Source organism: Gigantopelta aegis, chromosome 9 (genome assembly GCF_016097555.1).
Source record: "Gigantopelta aegis isolate Gae_Host chromosome 9, Gae_host_genome, whole genome shotgun sequence".
Lineage (NCBI taxonomy): Eukaryota > Metazoa > Mollusca > Gastropoda > Neomphalida > Peltospiridae > Gigantopelta > Gigantopelta aegis.
The window spans coordinates 22,891,955-22,910,595 of NC_054707.1; the positions used below are offsets into that span (position 1 = coordinate 22,891,955).

The 18,641-nt window shown below is 36.6% G+C and overlaps 1 protein-coding gene across 1 annotated transcript; it reads right to left on the reverse strand.

Moving 5' to 3' along the window:
* Positions 1 to 252: 252 nt before the first annotated feature.
* Positions 253 to 18,440, reverse strand: LOC121380550 (double-stranded RNA-specific adenosine deaminase-like). Its single transcript, XM_041509407.1, has 9 exons — positions 17,421 to 18,440; positions 16,054 to 16,195; positions 13,893 to 14,076; positions 11,053 to 11,146; positions 9,578 to 9,733; positions 8,811 to 8,917; positions 8,245 to 8,427; positions 7,110 to 7,350; positions 253 to 3,334 (listed from the first exon to the last, which is right to left on the reverse strand). Exons 1-9 carry the CDS (start codon positions 18,434 to 18,436, stop codon positions 3,103 to 3,105), a joined length of 2,355 nt encoding a protein of 784 aa, XP_041365341.1. The 5' UTR covers positions 18,437 to 18,440; the 3' UTR covers positions 253 to 3,102.
* Positions 18,441 to 18,641: the final 201 nt, after the last annotated feature.

An 18,641-nucleotide genomic window follows, 5' to 3' on the forward strand; every position in this document is an offset into this window, starting at 1 on the left:
AAAAAAAGAGTGTTATTTGGGTGCCTCCTGGTTATGCCAAACTCCGATGATATGAATGACTGCTTCAACAGTTCAAAGTGTCACACATGTCAGTCATCTCAGAGCTTCAGATAATGAATCAGGCACCAACATAACAATGTATAACTCAACATCTGCTTCTATCCATACATGTAATCTATATTAAAAAAGAGAAGAGTTAAAGCCAAATGTTCCTATCTAGGATGATGCTACTAAACAAGATAAAATCACATAATTATGATAAATCTTTATTAGCTCTTGTTCAGAAAACCCATTTAGCATATGGCTAATGTGCATTGTACATAATAAGAAAGCAAATTAAGGTTTTTAAAAAAGCAAACACATAAAACACAACGAAAACAATGCATACGATACATAATAATAAATTTGTCCCTTGCTAGTCTTGCTTTTGTCTCCATTTCACCGTGTTTGATCTCAATATACTCCGAGTGAATACACTGAATTTGTTACTTCATTTTGCTGAGCGAAGTCTGTATTTCAAACCACATACCCACTCTTCACAAACAGCTGCGACCCATCACAAAAGACCAACCATCAAATAACAAGTGTTCTCTCTAGCCTGGAGTTGTGTGCAACAAGTTGTCCATTGTCATGTTGTGGATGTTCTGAATCCCTTGTTGTGAGATGCTGACTTCAGTGGCTATGTACCTGGTGGCTAGTCATTGTCTTGCATAATCATATCATGCACAGGGACACTTCTTAGATAGGCCAAGAATGTTTCAATCAACCCTCATACTACTGAGATGGTGTCAGCTATTTGGTTACAGGTTTCTGACAGTCCTGAACTTAAGGCGATGGAATGTTTAAAGAGGTGCATAGTAACCAGAAATTGATGGTACTTATTAGCATATGTGCAAACAATACATACAGATGCAAAGGTCAAGCTACTATTTACCAATTGCCAAATACCATTTTAAAAAAAGAAGAATTCAATGCTATATTTATTTTGGTTAACAAAGTTCAATTTGGTCACACATTTTCATATGTCCCATAAACTGAGTTCTTTCCCTCTCTCTATCAAAATGTTATTTGATGAATTAATACATAAAACAAGAGTATTCTGGCACAGCAAGTCAATATTTTTCAATGCAACCTTTAAACCGTAAGTTGAATACACATGGTTGAAAAACCAGTACACACAAAATGAAACATCAGCCTAGAAATGTTATCCTGACCTACCACCCAAAGACTAAAGACTGAAATTGTTCAGCTTCAGACAGTTGCAAGGAATTATGAAAATGAATAACTTCAGATTATATGTATCTCCTGATGAGTACAAATCCACTACATTACAATGGACAACTTCAGATTACATGTATCTCCTGATGAGTACAAATCCACTACATTACAATGGACAACTTCAGATTACATGTATCTCTTGACGAGTACAAATCCACTACATTACAATGGACAACTTCAGATTACATGTATCTCCTGATGAGTACAAATCCACTACATTACAATGGATAACTTCAGATTACATGTATCTCCTGATGAGTACAAATCCACTACATTACAATGGACAACTTCAGATTATATGTATCGATGGTGATGCTACTGCTTCTGGTGACTGGAAGAAATTTATCACACAAAACTGGACAACAGCAGAATAACATGTAACGGTACTGAGCAATCTTGATCAAACCTGGATATATAAAGATGAGATGTACTGATAAGATGGTACTACTCCTGATGACTTGCAGAAACCTTCCACACGAAACCTGGACATAGAAGATGAGATGTACTGATAAGTTGGTACTACTCCTGATGACTAGATGAGATGCATTGATAAGTTGGTCCTACTCCTGATGACTGGCAGGTACATGTGAAGAGCCGTGAGATGGGACAACCAGAAAGACTAGCTCTAGGGACAAACAAGCTGGAACTTGGCTATCACATATATCTAATATAATACGAAAATGAAAAAACAAAGCTCTGAAATGGTTTAACGACATCTCAGCACATTTTAAACTTAAGACTGTTTTTTTTCAACTCCAACATGGCCATTTTATCACTCGGGTTCGGAAAGAGAGGGCTCAAACTTAAGAATTTGTCTCCAACGGCAATTTTAAAACAAAATTGCTGCGGGTGAAACAGCTGACCTACGACAATTTAAAGCCTGCCCATGGCAATTTTTGTAAAAATGATTTTTGCACCAAATAAACACAACTGAAAGGTTATTTTGCTGTATGTAGACATATTTCAAATGTACTAATGGTATATACTGGCAGATAATGACAACCAGACATAAACATTTTGCCATCATTGATGCTCCAGACATACAGCAAATTATATCTCAATGATGGCAATTGCCGTTGGTGCTGTCATTAAGTTCGAGCCCTGTGATAAAGCAGCACGTGATCCTGTATCTGCACTCTCTCGTAGATAGGACAGTGCATACCATGGCTTTTGATATGTCACTTGTAGAGCACTGGTTGGAACAGGAAAAACATTTAAGTCTGTTGAGGGTGATCGATCCTATGACCCATCACACCTCAGTCGAGAGCTCTACCACTGAGTTACATCCGACTACTCAATCAGTAGTAGTTGTATTTAAAAAGAAGATATATTACTGCTGATTAATCAATATTGTGCATGAGATGTAGTCTCATAATCAAGCTGTGCAATTACACATTCATGAGTAAATATTTCACATACATCACGAACAAGAAATAAGTCATTAAAGCCATTAATAAAAGACGTAAAATATAATGTATACAAACTTATTAGCCGTAACTTACAAATCAATTAACTTAAGTTATAGAACATAATGCTATCTTTATGGTTCACTAAATTCTGAGTGTTAGGCATTATTCATGTTACAATGTGCAAGAGAAGTAAATAATTTGCTAAAGACTTCAATGCATTTAAACGCAATAAGCATTCTATCATATACTGACATACTAGACAGAACAGACAGAATATATACTGATATAACATACAAGAAGCTATTGATAACAGCATGTGTTTCCTATTAACCGTATTACAGTTCCAGTATACATTGTTTACATGGTTCAAGGACAGTGTCAAAATGTTCTTTTGGTGTTTCATTCGACTGGAACACTAAGAGAACATCTCCTCTTCCACTGGCTTGGACACCCATGGTCCATAGTTATTTTCTTTGAGTTTTTTCACCAGAGCCATCTTGGCAGACTGAAAATCTTTAGCGGCCAGCTTGGCTTCGTGGTAATTCTTTGCCTGGCCTAGATTTGAGGCACCGAATTTCACACATATTTTCTTGAAGCTCTCGTACATAGCTTTCTTTGTGACACGGGAGAAAAATTTCTTTTCAATCCTAGGAGAAAAACGAGAACAACAATTAAGGTTGAGTTATCAAACCGGCTTTGTATGACACTCACAGATAACTCAATAGAGGGTGGTGATAAATACACTGATGTTTTAAATAATGAAATATCAAAACGAAACCACTGTCACTGTGTTCAGATAAAAAATACCTTTCTAATGAGGGATTACATTTTGATGATAGTTTATTTTTTACCCCTCCCAACCCCCCTCCCAAGTCATGATTAACAAATGCATCACAAACATCACAATGCAAGCTATAATTTTGCGATAATGAATTTTGGTAATCAAAAAAAAAAAAAAAAAAAAATCCAAGTGGTGTGTCCAATGCAATTTCATTGCTATTTCAAGTGGATAAATTCTTTAAAAATCTGAAAAAGTTTGAAAATCCTGGTTTTTATTTATTTATAGATGTCATTACTGAGATAGAGTGATGAAGATGCATAATATATATAATGAATGAATGAATGTTTAACGACACCCCAGCACGAAAAATACATCGGCTATTGGGTGTCAAACTATGGTAATGTAAATAAATAAAGTGATGTTCAACATCAAGATAAATGAACTGCTTGACCCATCAGTTATTTTCTAGTTACATGTACTGACAAATAGAGTTCAAACAAATCTGAAAACTCTATGGTAAAGACCTCCTGGACTATACTAGACAAATATGAAAAACTGATTTCTATAAAACCCTGTATGTCTGAAAAATTGCTGTCTACAAAATCCTGTATACTCTGTATATCTGAAAAGCAGGTCTATAAAATCCTGTACATACCCTGTATGTCTGAAAAAGTGTACTGTATAAAATCCTGTAGATATCCTGAATATATAAAAAAAACTGTGGTCTGTAAAATCCTGTATATACTCTGTATGTCTGAAAAACTGTGATCTATAAAACCCTGTACATACCCTGTATAGCAGAGAACTTTGGTCTATAACATCCTGTACATAACCCATTATGTCTGAAAAACTGCGATCTATAATCTTGTACATGCCCTGTATGGCAGAGAACTGTGGTCTATAACATCCTGTACATAACCCATTATGTCTGAAAAACTGCGATTTATAATCTTGTACATGCCCTGTATGGCAGAGAACTCTGGTCTATAACATCCTGTACATAACCCATTATGTCTAAAAAACTGCAATCTATAATCTTGTACATGCCCTGTATGGCAGAGAACTCTGGTCTATAACATCCTGTACATAACCCATTATATCTGAAAAACTGCGATCTTTAATCTTGTACATGCCCTGTATGGCAGAGAACTCTGGTCTATAACATCCTGTACATAACCCATTATGTCTGAAAAACTGCAATCTATAATCTTGTACATGCCCTGTATGGCAGAGAACTCTGGTCTATAACATCCTGTACATAACCCATTATGTCTGAAAAACTGCGATCTATAATCTTGTACATGGCAGAGACCTCCTGGACTATACTAGACAAATCCAAAAAACTGCGACGTGCACTACAACAGCTTGCTTTGAATGTGCACGTAAATCCCTATGACCTGACCTGACCTGTATGGCAGAGACCTGTGGTCTATAAAACCCTGTACCTACCCTGTATGGCAGAGACGTGTGGTCTATAAAACCCTGTACCTACCCTGTATGGCAGAGACCTTCTGGATTATACTAAAGTCCGAACCAAAATGTTAACAACTACGAAACATTGCCTCTTCTACCTTTATTTTTCGTTAGATTTTACCCACATTTTGTCCAGACAAAAATCTTGAAAAAAACATTACAATGACACAGATTCCACATACTAGATGATAACCATGTCACCTATATCGCTGAGATTGCATAGGGCAAAAAGCATGTAATTTTGTGTCAGCTGCCATTTTGACTTTTTATGGAATATTCTTCAAGAGGGATTAAAGGATATGACTTAATCTAACAATGTCATAACATGTTATGATATAAAAGCAAACGTGATGACGTCATATTAATTTTATTATTATTATATATATATATATATTTTTTAATGATACCACTAGAGATCATTGATTTTATATTAATTATGTCACATACTTTGGAGGCTTTCACCCCTCTTGAAGAGTATTCCATAAAAAAACTAAATGGCAGATGGCAGAAAACTGCATGTATTTTGCCCTATGCTATTTCAGTGATGTCGATACTGGCGACATCATTACAGTCTCATATATGGAATCAGTGTCACTATAATGTTTTTTTCACAACTTGTGTCTGGACAAAATTTGGGGGAAATGTAATAGTAATTAAAGGTAGGAGAGTAATTTATTGTAGTTGTTAACAATTTGGTTTGGACTTTAGACAAATCTGAAACACTGTGGTCTATAAAACCCTGTACCTACCTTGTATGGCAGAGACCTTCTGGATTACACTAGACAAATCTGAAACACTGTGGTCTATAAAACCGTGTACATACCCTGTATGGCAGAGACCTGTGGTCTATAAAACTCTGTACCTACCCTGTATGGCAGAGACCTGTGGTCTATAAAACCCTGCACATACCCTGTATGGTAGACTTGTGGTCTATAAAACCCTGCACATACCCTGTATGGCAGAGACATGTGGTCTATAAAACCCTGCACATACCCTGTATGGCAGAGACCTGTGGTCTATAAAACCATGCACATACCCTGTATGGCAGAGACCTGTGGTCTATAAAACCCTGCACATACCCAGTATGGCAGAGACCTGTGGTCTATAAAACCCTGCACATACCCTGTATGGCAGAGACTTGTGGTCTATAAAACCGTGTACATACCCTGTATGGTAGACTTGTGGTCTATAAAACCCTGTACATACCCTGTATGGCAGAGACCTCTGGTCTATAAAACCCTGCACATACCCTGTATGGCAGAGACCTCTGGTCTATAAAACCATGTACATACCCTGTATGGCAGAGACTTGTGGTCTATAAAACCCTGCACATACTCTGTATGGCAGAGACCTGTGGTCTATAAAACCCTGCACATACCCTGTATGGCAGAGACTTCTGGTCTATAAAACCCTGCACATACCCTGTATGGCAGAGACCTGTGGTGTATAAAACCCTGCACATCCCCTGTATGGCAGAGACCTGTGGTGTATAAAACCCTGCACATACCCTGTATGGCAGAGATGTGTGGTCTATAAAACCGTGCACATACCCTGTATGGCAGAGACCTGTGGTCTATAAAACCGTGCACATACCCTGTATGGTAGAGACCTGTGGTCTATAAAACCCTGCACATACCCTGTATGGCAGAGACCTGTGGGTGTATAAAACCCTGCACATACCCTGTATGGCAGAGACTTGTGGTCTATGAAACCGTGCACATACTCTGTATGGCAGAGACCTGTGGTCTATAAAACCCTGCACATACCCTGTATGGCAGAGACCTGTGGTCTATAAAACCCTGTACATACCCTGTATGGCAGAGACCTGTGGTCTATAAAACCGTGCACATACCCTGTATGGCAGAGACCTGTGGTCTATAAAACTGTGTACATACCCTATATGGCAGAGACCTGTGGTCTATAAAACCCTGCACATACCCTGTATGGCACAGACCTGTGGTCTATAAAACCCTGCACATACCCAGTATGGCAGAGACCTGTGGTCTATAAAACCCTGTATGGCACAGACCTGTGGTCTATAAAACCCTGCACATACCCAGTATGGCAGAGACCTGTGGTCTATAAAACCCTGTACATACCCTGTATGGCAGAGACCTCCTGGACTATACAAATCTGAAACACTATGGTCTATAAAACCGTGTACCTACCCTGTATGGCAGAGACCGAGAGGGCCATCAATGACCTCAGGCTGCTGATCCCCGAAACTCCAGTTGATGCTCAGATTCTTCGTCTTCTGAGTCTCCCTGGATGGGTCGCACGCAGTCACACGCCCTAACCACGGGTGATTTAGGTGGTAGCCTGTCGGCAACAATTCATCTATAGGCTGACCAGTTCGGTTGACACGGCAACAAACTGCCCTTGCCAAGTGGCCATGGTCGTAGAGAAAACCTAAAATGGAATGTTTTTCATACATGTAATGTATAACCAGATATATAATAAAATTGGATGTGACACTGAACATTTTGTAGTTATCCAACAAATATATTTTTTTATATCACGTGACAGAAACGAAATAGGAGTTTTTGTGAAGAAAAAACCCACCATAGATTTTATCCTGATATGGAAGTAAATAACTAAAGATTTTTTATCTTGACAGCCAGCAGTGTCGTTTGTTGCATATTACCGTAAAATAAAATATAATATAATATAAATACAGAGGTTAAATATTATTCCATTTTTAGCAGCAGGGCCCGTGCTTATAAAACTTAAAGTCTAGACTTTAATAAAGTCCAGACTTTAATGTAATGCTGTTTGAATGGTGTTGCCATGACGTTAAAGTCTGGACTTTATTAAAGTCTAGACTTTAAGGTTTTATAAGCACGGTGCCAGATATTAATGTCTATCATACATTAACTTAACATTTGATCTAGTTGTGGAGCAGAGGTTCAAATTTGAGATATCCTACTGGTTTCACTACAGATGAATTTATTAAGTAACACATCATCCGTCATCTAGCACCGAGTTACATTATATATAAAACTATCATTATTTTGTGTGCACTTTGGAAAGAACAATTAAATAAAAACAAATTAAAATGAGTTTTAAAAAACTAGCAAACCTAAAGAGAATCCTTCTGGATGTATATAGAACTGATTATTTTTTATGCACTTTGAAAAAAACAATGAACTAGAAATTATTTAAAATTTGCTAAAAAAGCTAGCAAACCTAAAGTAAACGATTCCTTCTGGATGTATATAAAACTATGATTATTTTGTATGCACTTTGGAAAAGAACAGTGAACTACAAATGTTTTGAAATGTTCTAAAAATAGAGCTTACAAACCTAATGTAAGAGAATCCAAATAAACAGGTTCAATGAAATGTGACAGCAGCGCCCCCTGCATGCCGAGAACGTTCCAGCGACAGATCTTGTCTGTGCATGACATGGTGCGCAGCCTCTCGCCACGGATTATCCCGTCAAACGTCTGCTCCGTGAAGTCAGACTCAATCGGAATAGTGCCTTCACCTGTAAACACGAGAAAACATTACTAGAAAAAGATGGAGGTAAAGATTTTTTTCGGGGTAAATTAATCATTCACAAGCATTCTAAAGCAATACATGTCCCCTACAGGGTACAAGAGAGTTTTATATCTTCTATATTCAAGGGCCATAACTCTGTCAAAAATGGGTAAATAGCAATGAAAGTCAAACTTGATCTGTAACAGTATATGCATATCTATAACAGCTATACACATAATTTCAGCTCAATATCTCAAGGCATTATGAAAACAAACATCTAGAAACTATATGTTTCAAGAAAATCTGCTTTTCTACCCTTCAAATAAAAGAAGAGCATGGCTAAATGGTGGTATTTTAAAACTTAAGTTAGGACAAACATAGTCTACCTACCTCCTTCCATTTTTGTTCTCAGCAAGCCCTGAACAGTGCTAGTAAATGTTGGGTGATGTTCTCGGCTTTGCATATCAACCAACGGAGAATTGTTTGATCCTGTATCTCTGAAAGAGAAAAAAATAGCCAGATTTGGCTGTAAAGGCCATCAAGGGGAGGAGTGGGCAGTTTACACCAGTTTTACATGAAAGAAATGTTTAACAACATTCTAGCATACTCCAGGATTTTAATTCCTCGGACCAACAACATCAAAAAAAAAGAAAAAAAAGAGAAGTTTATGTAACGTTATCTAAATTTGATAGAGAAAATTTGGACCTTTGGTAATTTGGGGTGGGTGTCACCCCCCCCCCCCCCCCCCCCCCCCCCAGTACGGGCCTGCACTCTCTAATCAGTTCCAAACATTGTCCAGAGGCCTAAAAAATATCAGGCAAGTGACTTAAGTAATAAGTCAAAAATGTATCAGGTACTGGTGCCAAACCAGCCACCATTCAAACAAACAGCAAACATATTTTAGGTGGATGATAAAACATGCACGGAGATAAAATTAACATTCAGCTCTTCTAGTCTAAAACCAGGGCTAACTCTGGCACTCACACAATTCACCAATTGCGAATTTTAAAAACAATTGACAAATTTTATTTTAATTTGGCAAAATAATTTCAAGCAATTATTGCTATTTTATGAGGAAATAACTGGGTTTTTACAATTTTAATTTGGCAAAATTTTCTGCTCACCCACAGCTATCCCTGAAAACTTAGTATTTTTACCTGGGAGAGAATAGAGCCCCATCCCCGCATGGAGCTGTTGAAATGTACAGGTGAAAGGTTATGGCTGGTCGAATTCGAAACTTTCCTGTGGGTCCTCTCTCAAACAAACCATGCGGTCGTGATGGGTCATACGATTCAAGCTGCTTGTACAGGAACCTGTCATAAAAAAAATAAAAAATGGTTGATAAAAATACTTATTACCCACCTGGAGAACGTCTGGGTGTGTCGTAAAAATTTTGTAAGTGTCTGGTGGTGCGTAAGCTATTAGTTGCTAAATGACGTAAATTAGGTAAGTGACATCATCTTCCCTGGTCAAAACTGTGTGCAGTCGCATATGTCGTTGAGTAATATTGGAAGTAATTGTAAGATTTTACATTATTTGAAGGTGGGTAATAAATAAAATACCACACTCGTTTTCATTAGATAATATTTTGACAAAACTTGTGAACTTCCCGTGGTATCCGAGCGAACGAAAGTAAGGTCAGAATCTACAAATATGGGAAGTTCACTTGTTTAAAAAAAATATATATATTATCCACCTGGTGAATGTCTGGGTGTGTCGTACAGATTTCTTACACATTTTGTGCCTAAATGTCATCATTTCGGTAAGTGATGTCATCTTCCTTGGTCTTCACTGTGTGCAGTCGCATTGTTTCATCAAGTAATGTTGGAAATAATTGTCAGATTTTACATCATTTTATGGCTGGTAATAAATAACATACCACCCTCAAGGCAGTTCACTCATTTAAAAAAACAAGAAAGATATCTAGTAAAAACTCATACAATATTCTATATTTCTAAAACTTTCACATAGAGAATTTATTCATCAGTGATGTGTTGTTTTGCATTTCTTAATGGGCCCTTTCATATAATGGTCTCCTTTTGGTACAGAGGCAGGATGCAGCCCAGTGGTAAAGTGCTCACTTGATGCACGGTCAGTTTAGGATCGATCTCCTCGGTGTCCCCATTGGGCTATTTCTCGTTACAGCCAGTGCTCCACAACTGGTGTAACAAAGGCCATAGTATGTACTATCCTGTCTGTGTGATGGTGCATATAAAATATCCCTTGCTGTGAATCGAAAAGTGATGACAGCGGGTTTCCTCTTTCTATATCTGTGTGGTCCTTAACCATATGTTTAACGCTATGTAGCTGTAAATAAAATGTGTTGAGTGTGTCGTTAAATAAAACATTCCTTCCTTTCTTTTTGCCCTGTCATTTATTGCAAATGCCTGAAGATTGTAGAGACCAAAAGCTGTATATATATACAGCAGTGGCCTAGGAATAACTACTACTATAACACTACATAAATCTGAATCATTATTTTAATTTTAAAATTATTTGCCATAAACAAGAGTGTTCCAGATTGGATAAAAAGGAGAGCCTAAAAGATAGAGAAGAATTTATTCAGCAGATCACAGATCCATAGGCTAACTGTTGAAATAGATGAAAGTAGATTTTCACAGAATTGGGTTACCTCAGGAAGCTCCTGCGCGTGATGATCTCTGCGTGAGAGTCGTTCACCGTGTTACCTTCCAGACTGAGCTGCTGGCCTGTGATACACCGGTTACCTGCATGACAAAAGCTTTATTTATTACATACCCATTTAATCTTACTTTATCATCCATTAAAGGCTTTTGTAGGAGATATCGCTGGCACTATAATTTGCGATATCTCCTGATTGGTCAAATTTTAATCACAAGACAATGTTTTGTGATGTCACTGTGTTTGTTTCAGCGCTAAACCTACCATTAGTGACGTCACACCACTGCTGTTCTGCTAGTTAACGAGTCTACCGCTAACATTCAACCCACATTACTGACATTGTTTACAACTGTCACAAATAAAAAGAATGATAATGGATGATAAAAAGAATACCCCCCCCCCCCCCCCCCCCCCTTCGTGTCTTGTGATATCATAATTTATCAGCCTCGGATTTCATATTTTATCAACTTGTGCTGATAAATTATGATATCACAAGACACTCGGGGAGTATCCTCTATATAATAGTAATAAAAATAATTCTGACTGTACAATAAAAGGTCTTTCATTGATCATATGTGTGACACAAAATGTTGTATGCATAGTATGTGTTCACCCGAATGGTGTCATGTGCCTAGCCAGGAATGATGTCATGTCCCTAGCCAGGAATGATGTTATGTCTCTAGCCAGGAATGATGTCATGTCCCTAGCCAGGAATGATGTTATGTCTCTAGCCAGGAATGATGTCATGTCCCTAGCCAGGAATGATGTCATGTCTCTAGCCAGGAATGATGTCATGTCCCTAGCCAGGAATGACGTTATGTCTCTAGCCAGGAATGACGTCATGGCCTTAGCCAGGAATGACGTTATGTCCCTAGCCAGGAATGATGTCATATCCCTAGCCAGGAACGACATCATGTCCCTAGCCAGGAACGACATTATGCCCCTAGCCAGGAATGATGTCATGTCCCTAGACAGGAATGACGTCATGTCCCTAGCCAGGAATGACGTCATGTCCCTAGCCAGGAATGACGTCATGTCCCTAGCCAGGAATGTCATCATATCCCTAGCCAGGAATGATGTTATGCCCCTAGCCAGGAATGATGTCATGTCCCAGCCACATACCAGTTGTTTTGCCATGTTATTTATTGCACTCATTTAGAGTGTGCAAGCTTTATACAACTCGACCGCTATGCATTCTCATGGTATAACATTCTTGCACACTATAAACTAATGCATTATATAACATTACAAAACAACTGGTATGTGGTTCTGTCTTTGTATCACACAGTTACAGCCCTTGAAATTCGGACAAGTTTGCTATGGCAGTTAAGTGCTGTCGCAAATAAATTTTGCAACAGCACTACGGCGGCAATTTTAAAGAAAAGATTACTGCTGTCAAAATCTATGATCCACTGCAGTAATAATATGCTAAAAGATGACATCTCAACTTTACTTTAGTACGCTTCTATACCGGAATAAACCGATTTATATTAATTGAGGATCTGTAATTGGACAGAGTTCAGAAAAAAATGCCTACAGACTTTTCACTACTCTTAGATTTGCGATGGCAATGAAATGCTGTCGCAAATCAATTTTGTGATAGCTTTTGCGACAGTTTTGCCAATTGCTAGTGTGAATTTCGAGGACTGCAGTTATTAAAACTAGTCTTAAAAAAACCCAAAAAACTATCAAACTCCACTGTGTTACCTGACGACACATGTTTTATATGTTACACAGTTATCAAAACTAGTCTTACATATAACACTATCAAACTCTGTTAAATAGACTGCCTTGAGGTTGCTACCATTGTGATATGTGTCCGACCAACAAAGTGTTTCAACCACTAAAATTACATATTAAAATTCAGATTCCTGTTTAGAATATCAGTGAAATATTTGTGCCTGTATATTAAATGACTATGTGTTCCTGGTGTAAGTAGCCGTAGCTGGATTTGGGATCTCAATTACATATTAAAATTCACAATCCTGTTTACAATATCAGTGAAATATTTGTGCCTGTATATTAAATGACTATGTGTTTCTGGTGTAAGTAGCCGTAGCTGGATTTGGGATCTCAATTACATATTAAAATTTAGAATCCTGTTTAGAATATCAGCGAAATATTTGTGCCTGTATATCAAATGACTATGTGTTTCTGGTGTTAGTACCCTTAACTGGATTTGGTATCTCAATAATTTTGTATGTATGAAAAAATATATATTTGAAAATAAAAAGTTTGACCTAGTATAAACACTAGTACAATCAGAAACACATTTAATATACAGACTTTAATATTTTTATGTCGACAAATACATAAAATATGTAATAACAGTTATTAAAAAGTATTGTTTAGTCAACAACATCTTAACAACTATACAGCAAACTCAGGACAGTGCCTTTATATAAAACAGGTTTTAAATACAAAAATAATCAAACTGCTTTAATTATAAAATAAAGTGTTTCAAATATAATATAATCAAACTGATTTAAAAATAAAAGATTCAAATTGTTTTAACTAGAAAATCACAGAACTGTTTATACAACTGCTGTTTTCTTTAAATTATCTGAACTTTTACTTCTATCAAAAACACTGTTTTGTTCAATCAATTAATAAAAGAAAAGCATAATGCAGAGACGTACATAGATATTACTACTCCATTTACCATTTTATTATATACTCACTCACTCATCTCTCTCTCTCTCTCTCTCTCTCTCTCTCTCTCTCTCTCTCTCTCTCTCTCTCTCTCTCTCTCTCTCTCTCTCTCTCTCTCTCTCTCTCCCCCCCCCCCCCCCCAATAATTGTATATAATATAATCATGAAATAAATACTGACCAGACCCAATACTAATGACAACGCCAACATCCTTTTCGTTTCTCTTCATGACGAGGCCTGCGATGATTTTCCGTCCAGCTAGAGCTTCTGGTATTGAGGCTATCAGCGCGTTGAAGGCTTGGTGTACCAGGCCAGCCACTTTGTCAAAGTGAGTCATCTCGTTAGGTGCAATGTTTACAAAGGACTGCAGAAATGTTAAAAAGTATGAAATGTTAACAATGAATAAGAAACAACCTGCACAAATTAAAAATGGTCAGCATTCTTGTACTTGATTACAAAACACATTTGCAAAGAAAAATATTATTCTACCCATTTTTTTTTAAAAACACAAAAAACCCTACATAAATAGAGGACATGTGTATGGTAGATGCTTTTTTTTTTTGCATAAAAAGTAAAATATAAATCAAATAAAAAGATGCTAAAATCAGAAATAGTCATCGTCTTCAACATAATTTAAAAACTACAAATACCTGTAATTCTTGTATCCATGCAATATAAAATGCAATGAATTGAAAAAACCCCAACCCCAATACATCAAATTATCAGAATATTAAATTCTTAAAATATATTTAATATAGTATATACAGGTAACTGAAATAAATCTAAGGTTGATGAGTCACTCTTTGCATCCTTGTCTTGGCTTCGTACACAATAAATATAGCATATCTCACCATAATTTCACTTAAAATCCAAATTTTGCGAATGGTACAATTTTTTAACCACAAGATTTTCTTCAAACACACCCAGTTGCATTAGTAATATTAAAAAAAAAAAATTCAATTGGAATTTTCTTAGCATTCTCAAAAAGGAAAAAAGTTGTATACCCAGTTTATTGTTATAGTAAGGAGATGTAAAGTAACATCATTAGAATAGAATACCAATGTCATTCAAATTCAAAATTAGCTGTATTATTACAATGCTTCACCACATTAAAATAACAAGAATACTGGTGAGGTACATGATACGCCCATCAGGAGTTTGATGGAAAACCGTAAATATTAATGAATATGTTACAGGTATGATTTAATTTTAATTATGTGAAATGTTTGCAATGGGATGGATGAACAGTTTGTTTTGGACCAACCACCATCCCAAGTTGTTGCTACATGTGATTTGATGGTCCTGTATACATCTGTATGCAAGATATGATCTGGACAAGGATTTACTGTTATGTGCAGTAGACCACGTAGGTACATGTAACAGTGACCTAGTAATAGTATGCGACACACCGCCATCCTAAGTTGTTTCTACATGTGAGGTTTGATGGTCCTGTATGCATCTGTATGCAAGATATGGTCCGGACAAGAAAAAGTTAACAGACGGACGTACAACACCATACCGTAATATGACACATCATGATGGGCATATTAAAACTGGTCTACTAACTGTGACTCTTGTCAAAATTCTATAACTAGCAGACAAAGCTGTTTACAGGTTGGTATGTTTTTATTTTTCATAATTCTGGACAAAATATTACATTTAAATTTTAAAAGATGAAAGAAATAAAATGTACCTTTTGTCAAATATATCATATTAAAAAAAATTTACCATTGGATATGTTATATTTATTGTGTATGAAGCCAAAACAAGCTAGGATGCGAAATTTGATTGTCATCGACCATAGCATCACTCATTCTCAGAAATATTAACCTGACATACCAGTAGTTTTCAAGGTCTTCATAAAATAAATATGTCAACCTAGACTTTATGGCAAACATATACAGGGTTCATATAGCACACAAATTCAAAGACTTTCAAAGACTTTTACCTACCATTTTCAAAGACTTTCAAAGACTTTTACACAGCAGTCAAAGACAATAGAATGCGATAAAAATACCAAATCAGTTCGTTTATGTTGCTATCCACAGCAAGAAATTGGTGGTGTTTTTTACATGCATCATGAACCTTGTAAATACAAGTATTGTGTTACGATGTAGCTATGCCAGCAGAAGGAAGGTCAGAATACTGACGTTAATTGAAGAAAAATTAACAATAAAATAAAAGAATGAACACAATACTAGAACTTAAAGACTTTTACAGACTTTTTTTTTCAAATTCAAAGACTTTCAAAAGACCTAAAAAAATATTTTTCAAATTCAAAGACTTTCAATGAATTTAAAGACCGCTACAAACCCTGATATAACTTGCTCCCTTTCCTTACCGATTTATCGGGTATGCTATACGCTCCTTCAGCAATAAGTTGTCTCATGGCAACATCAGCAGCTTCCTTGCGACCATCTTTCTTGTTCTGACAGGTCACACTTGGAAATCGTCGATTCCCAACAAAACAGGCTACTTCAAAACTGAAAGAAGAAAGGTTTGTTTAAACCATAACATTCAGTCATTAATGAATTCTAACTAGAACACAATATTTCACAGGAACCATTGTTCTAGTTGTGTGTCGGTTACATAACTTCAAATTAATGCAAATAGCCAATGGGTTATGTGATAAACTGTTATATTCACATATTCCACAAATCAGTTTGTTTAACCTACATTTTGAATGTCAATGCAGCACAAAATTGTAGTATAAGTGTATTAGGATTAGGTAACTAGCTGGTTATGCAAATATAATTCTCATATAACTGATCAATTAATTATCTCTAGGTAAAACTCATGTGAATCAACTTCTAGTTCTCCAAGATTTTGAAATATTGTACCCTGGTTATGCATACATACAACACATAACAGAAGCATAGGGATTTACAAATTACACATATGGAACGTTTAAAAGCACAATGCAGATTCTGTGAGAAAAAACTGCATATCTCTATTTCATTTTAAATACTGTTAGGGTATTGGCTAAGAGAAGATTTAGCTGTTACTAATAAATTAGTACAAATGCCTGTTGTGGACAAGGACCAGGATATGGAGGTGGATAGCTAAAGAAGTTGAAAGATAGGATGAGCTGTCAGGTCGGCAAGAAATAAGATAGAATTTAAAGGAGAGAAAAGAAAGGGGACAGTGGGACAAAAATAATTTTAAAAATAAACTTAAAAATAAACTTGCCCAATTTTAGAGAAATCAAAGAATTTCATTTAGAACTAAAAGTTACAATTACCAAAGCATATCTATTAATCAAATACATAACCTAAAATTATGTAACATTCTTTTTTGTGTATTGATATATAATTACAAACTTCCTGCTGTTATACGATTTACTACATTCTGAATGGACGTAAAAAAAAACCTGAATGTTATCCTTCGATAAACCTCAGAAGATGACGTCATTATGTCAAATGGGACGTCATTATGTCAAATGGGACGTCATTACAAAAAAAAGGTCCACGAAAGAACATTAGAAAATAATTTTGCTGTATTTTTAACTAAATAAAAGTATTATTTGTAATTATAAAAATTGTTTGTCATTTTTTTTGAATTTATCGAGTTAAAACAGTCACAAATTTAGTATAAAATCGCTTTGCTATGCTGTTATATATTGATAAATTCACACAAAAAGACAAACAAATCATATATAATTAATGTCATTACAAATTATCAGTTTGATGATTATCATTAAATACTAACGTTGGTTTGTGAGGTGGACCTCGTTGGCTGATAACTTCAATCCTGGCTATAGTGCGTCGGGACTGAGCATATTCTGTCAAAGCACTGATTGGATTCTTATTCAGGGCAGCAAAGCTCTCAGAGCTGATACCAATATTTGCAAGTACACCAGAGTTTGCTACGGCAACTTTTGGCTGGCTAACAACAGGTGTGCTAAACTGCAGTGGTCTATCATGGTGCAATGGAAATGATGATGATGATGATGGTGAATTTACTGTATTATTGGTCTGACCAGCCAGTGCCATGGGTGATGGTGGAATGCTAAATCCAGATGGTCCTGAAGGAGTTGGTGATCTCATTCCATTAACCAAGGTGGATCCAAACACTGCTTGTTGGGGAAACGTCTCGGTCATACTCGGCTGAGCTGCGAATGCAAATTTTTTACCTGGTTCAGGAGATTGTTTAGTTAAAGACAAGTTTTCTGTGGACACCTGTGCATTATTATTTTTAGACAAAAACCTGTCTGCACATGAAGGTCTTGACTCTGGTTCACCAGTTCTTGCCGACAAAACCCCGTGACCTCTGCCCACTGAAGAACCAGCTATTTTTACAAACTCAAGTGCTTTCTGCAACTGATGTCCTCTACCAATTTTAATCATTGGGTTAATGGATGGTGAACTTTTATTTGCAAAGACAGTATGTGATTGTGCCAGTTCCAGTGGAGAAAGAGGTAGTCCCCTTCCAACTCCAGTCTTAGACATGTGGCACAGAGTCCGCTCCTGTCTGACACCAGGTACTGTAGATGGTTTCGCTTCTGGTTTCAAATTCTTAGAACACAAATATTTATCACCAGTCTTGGTCACCTGCCAAGCTGAACCATTCTTACTAACAAGTTTTGCGTCTTCAAATGTTTTTAAAACATCCTCTACAATTTCCTTAGAACAATTCATCTCTTTGGCCAACACAAATGAAGTTGCAGTAGCAAGAAATCCCTTAGCCAGTGTCTGCAAAATTTTGTCTTCAAACGGCACTTCCATCTCTGCATTCTCACCTGTTCAACTAACTGAGGGTGGTGTTTCAGTGTCATTGGTACTATTCTGTCCTGTACGTCCAGATTGCAGAGAAACTTGGTCTGATGACGCTTCCTCGCTTTCAGTACAGATTCCTTCTGAAGAGCTCATAGTATCGAAGTCTTCCTGGCTTGGAGAATCAGTAGACAAATCCTCAAATGCATCCAGATTT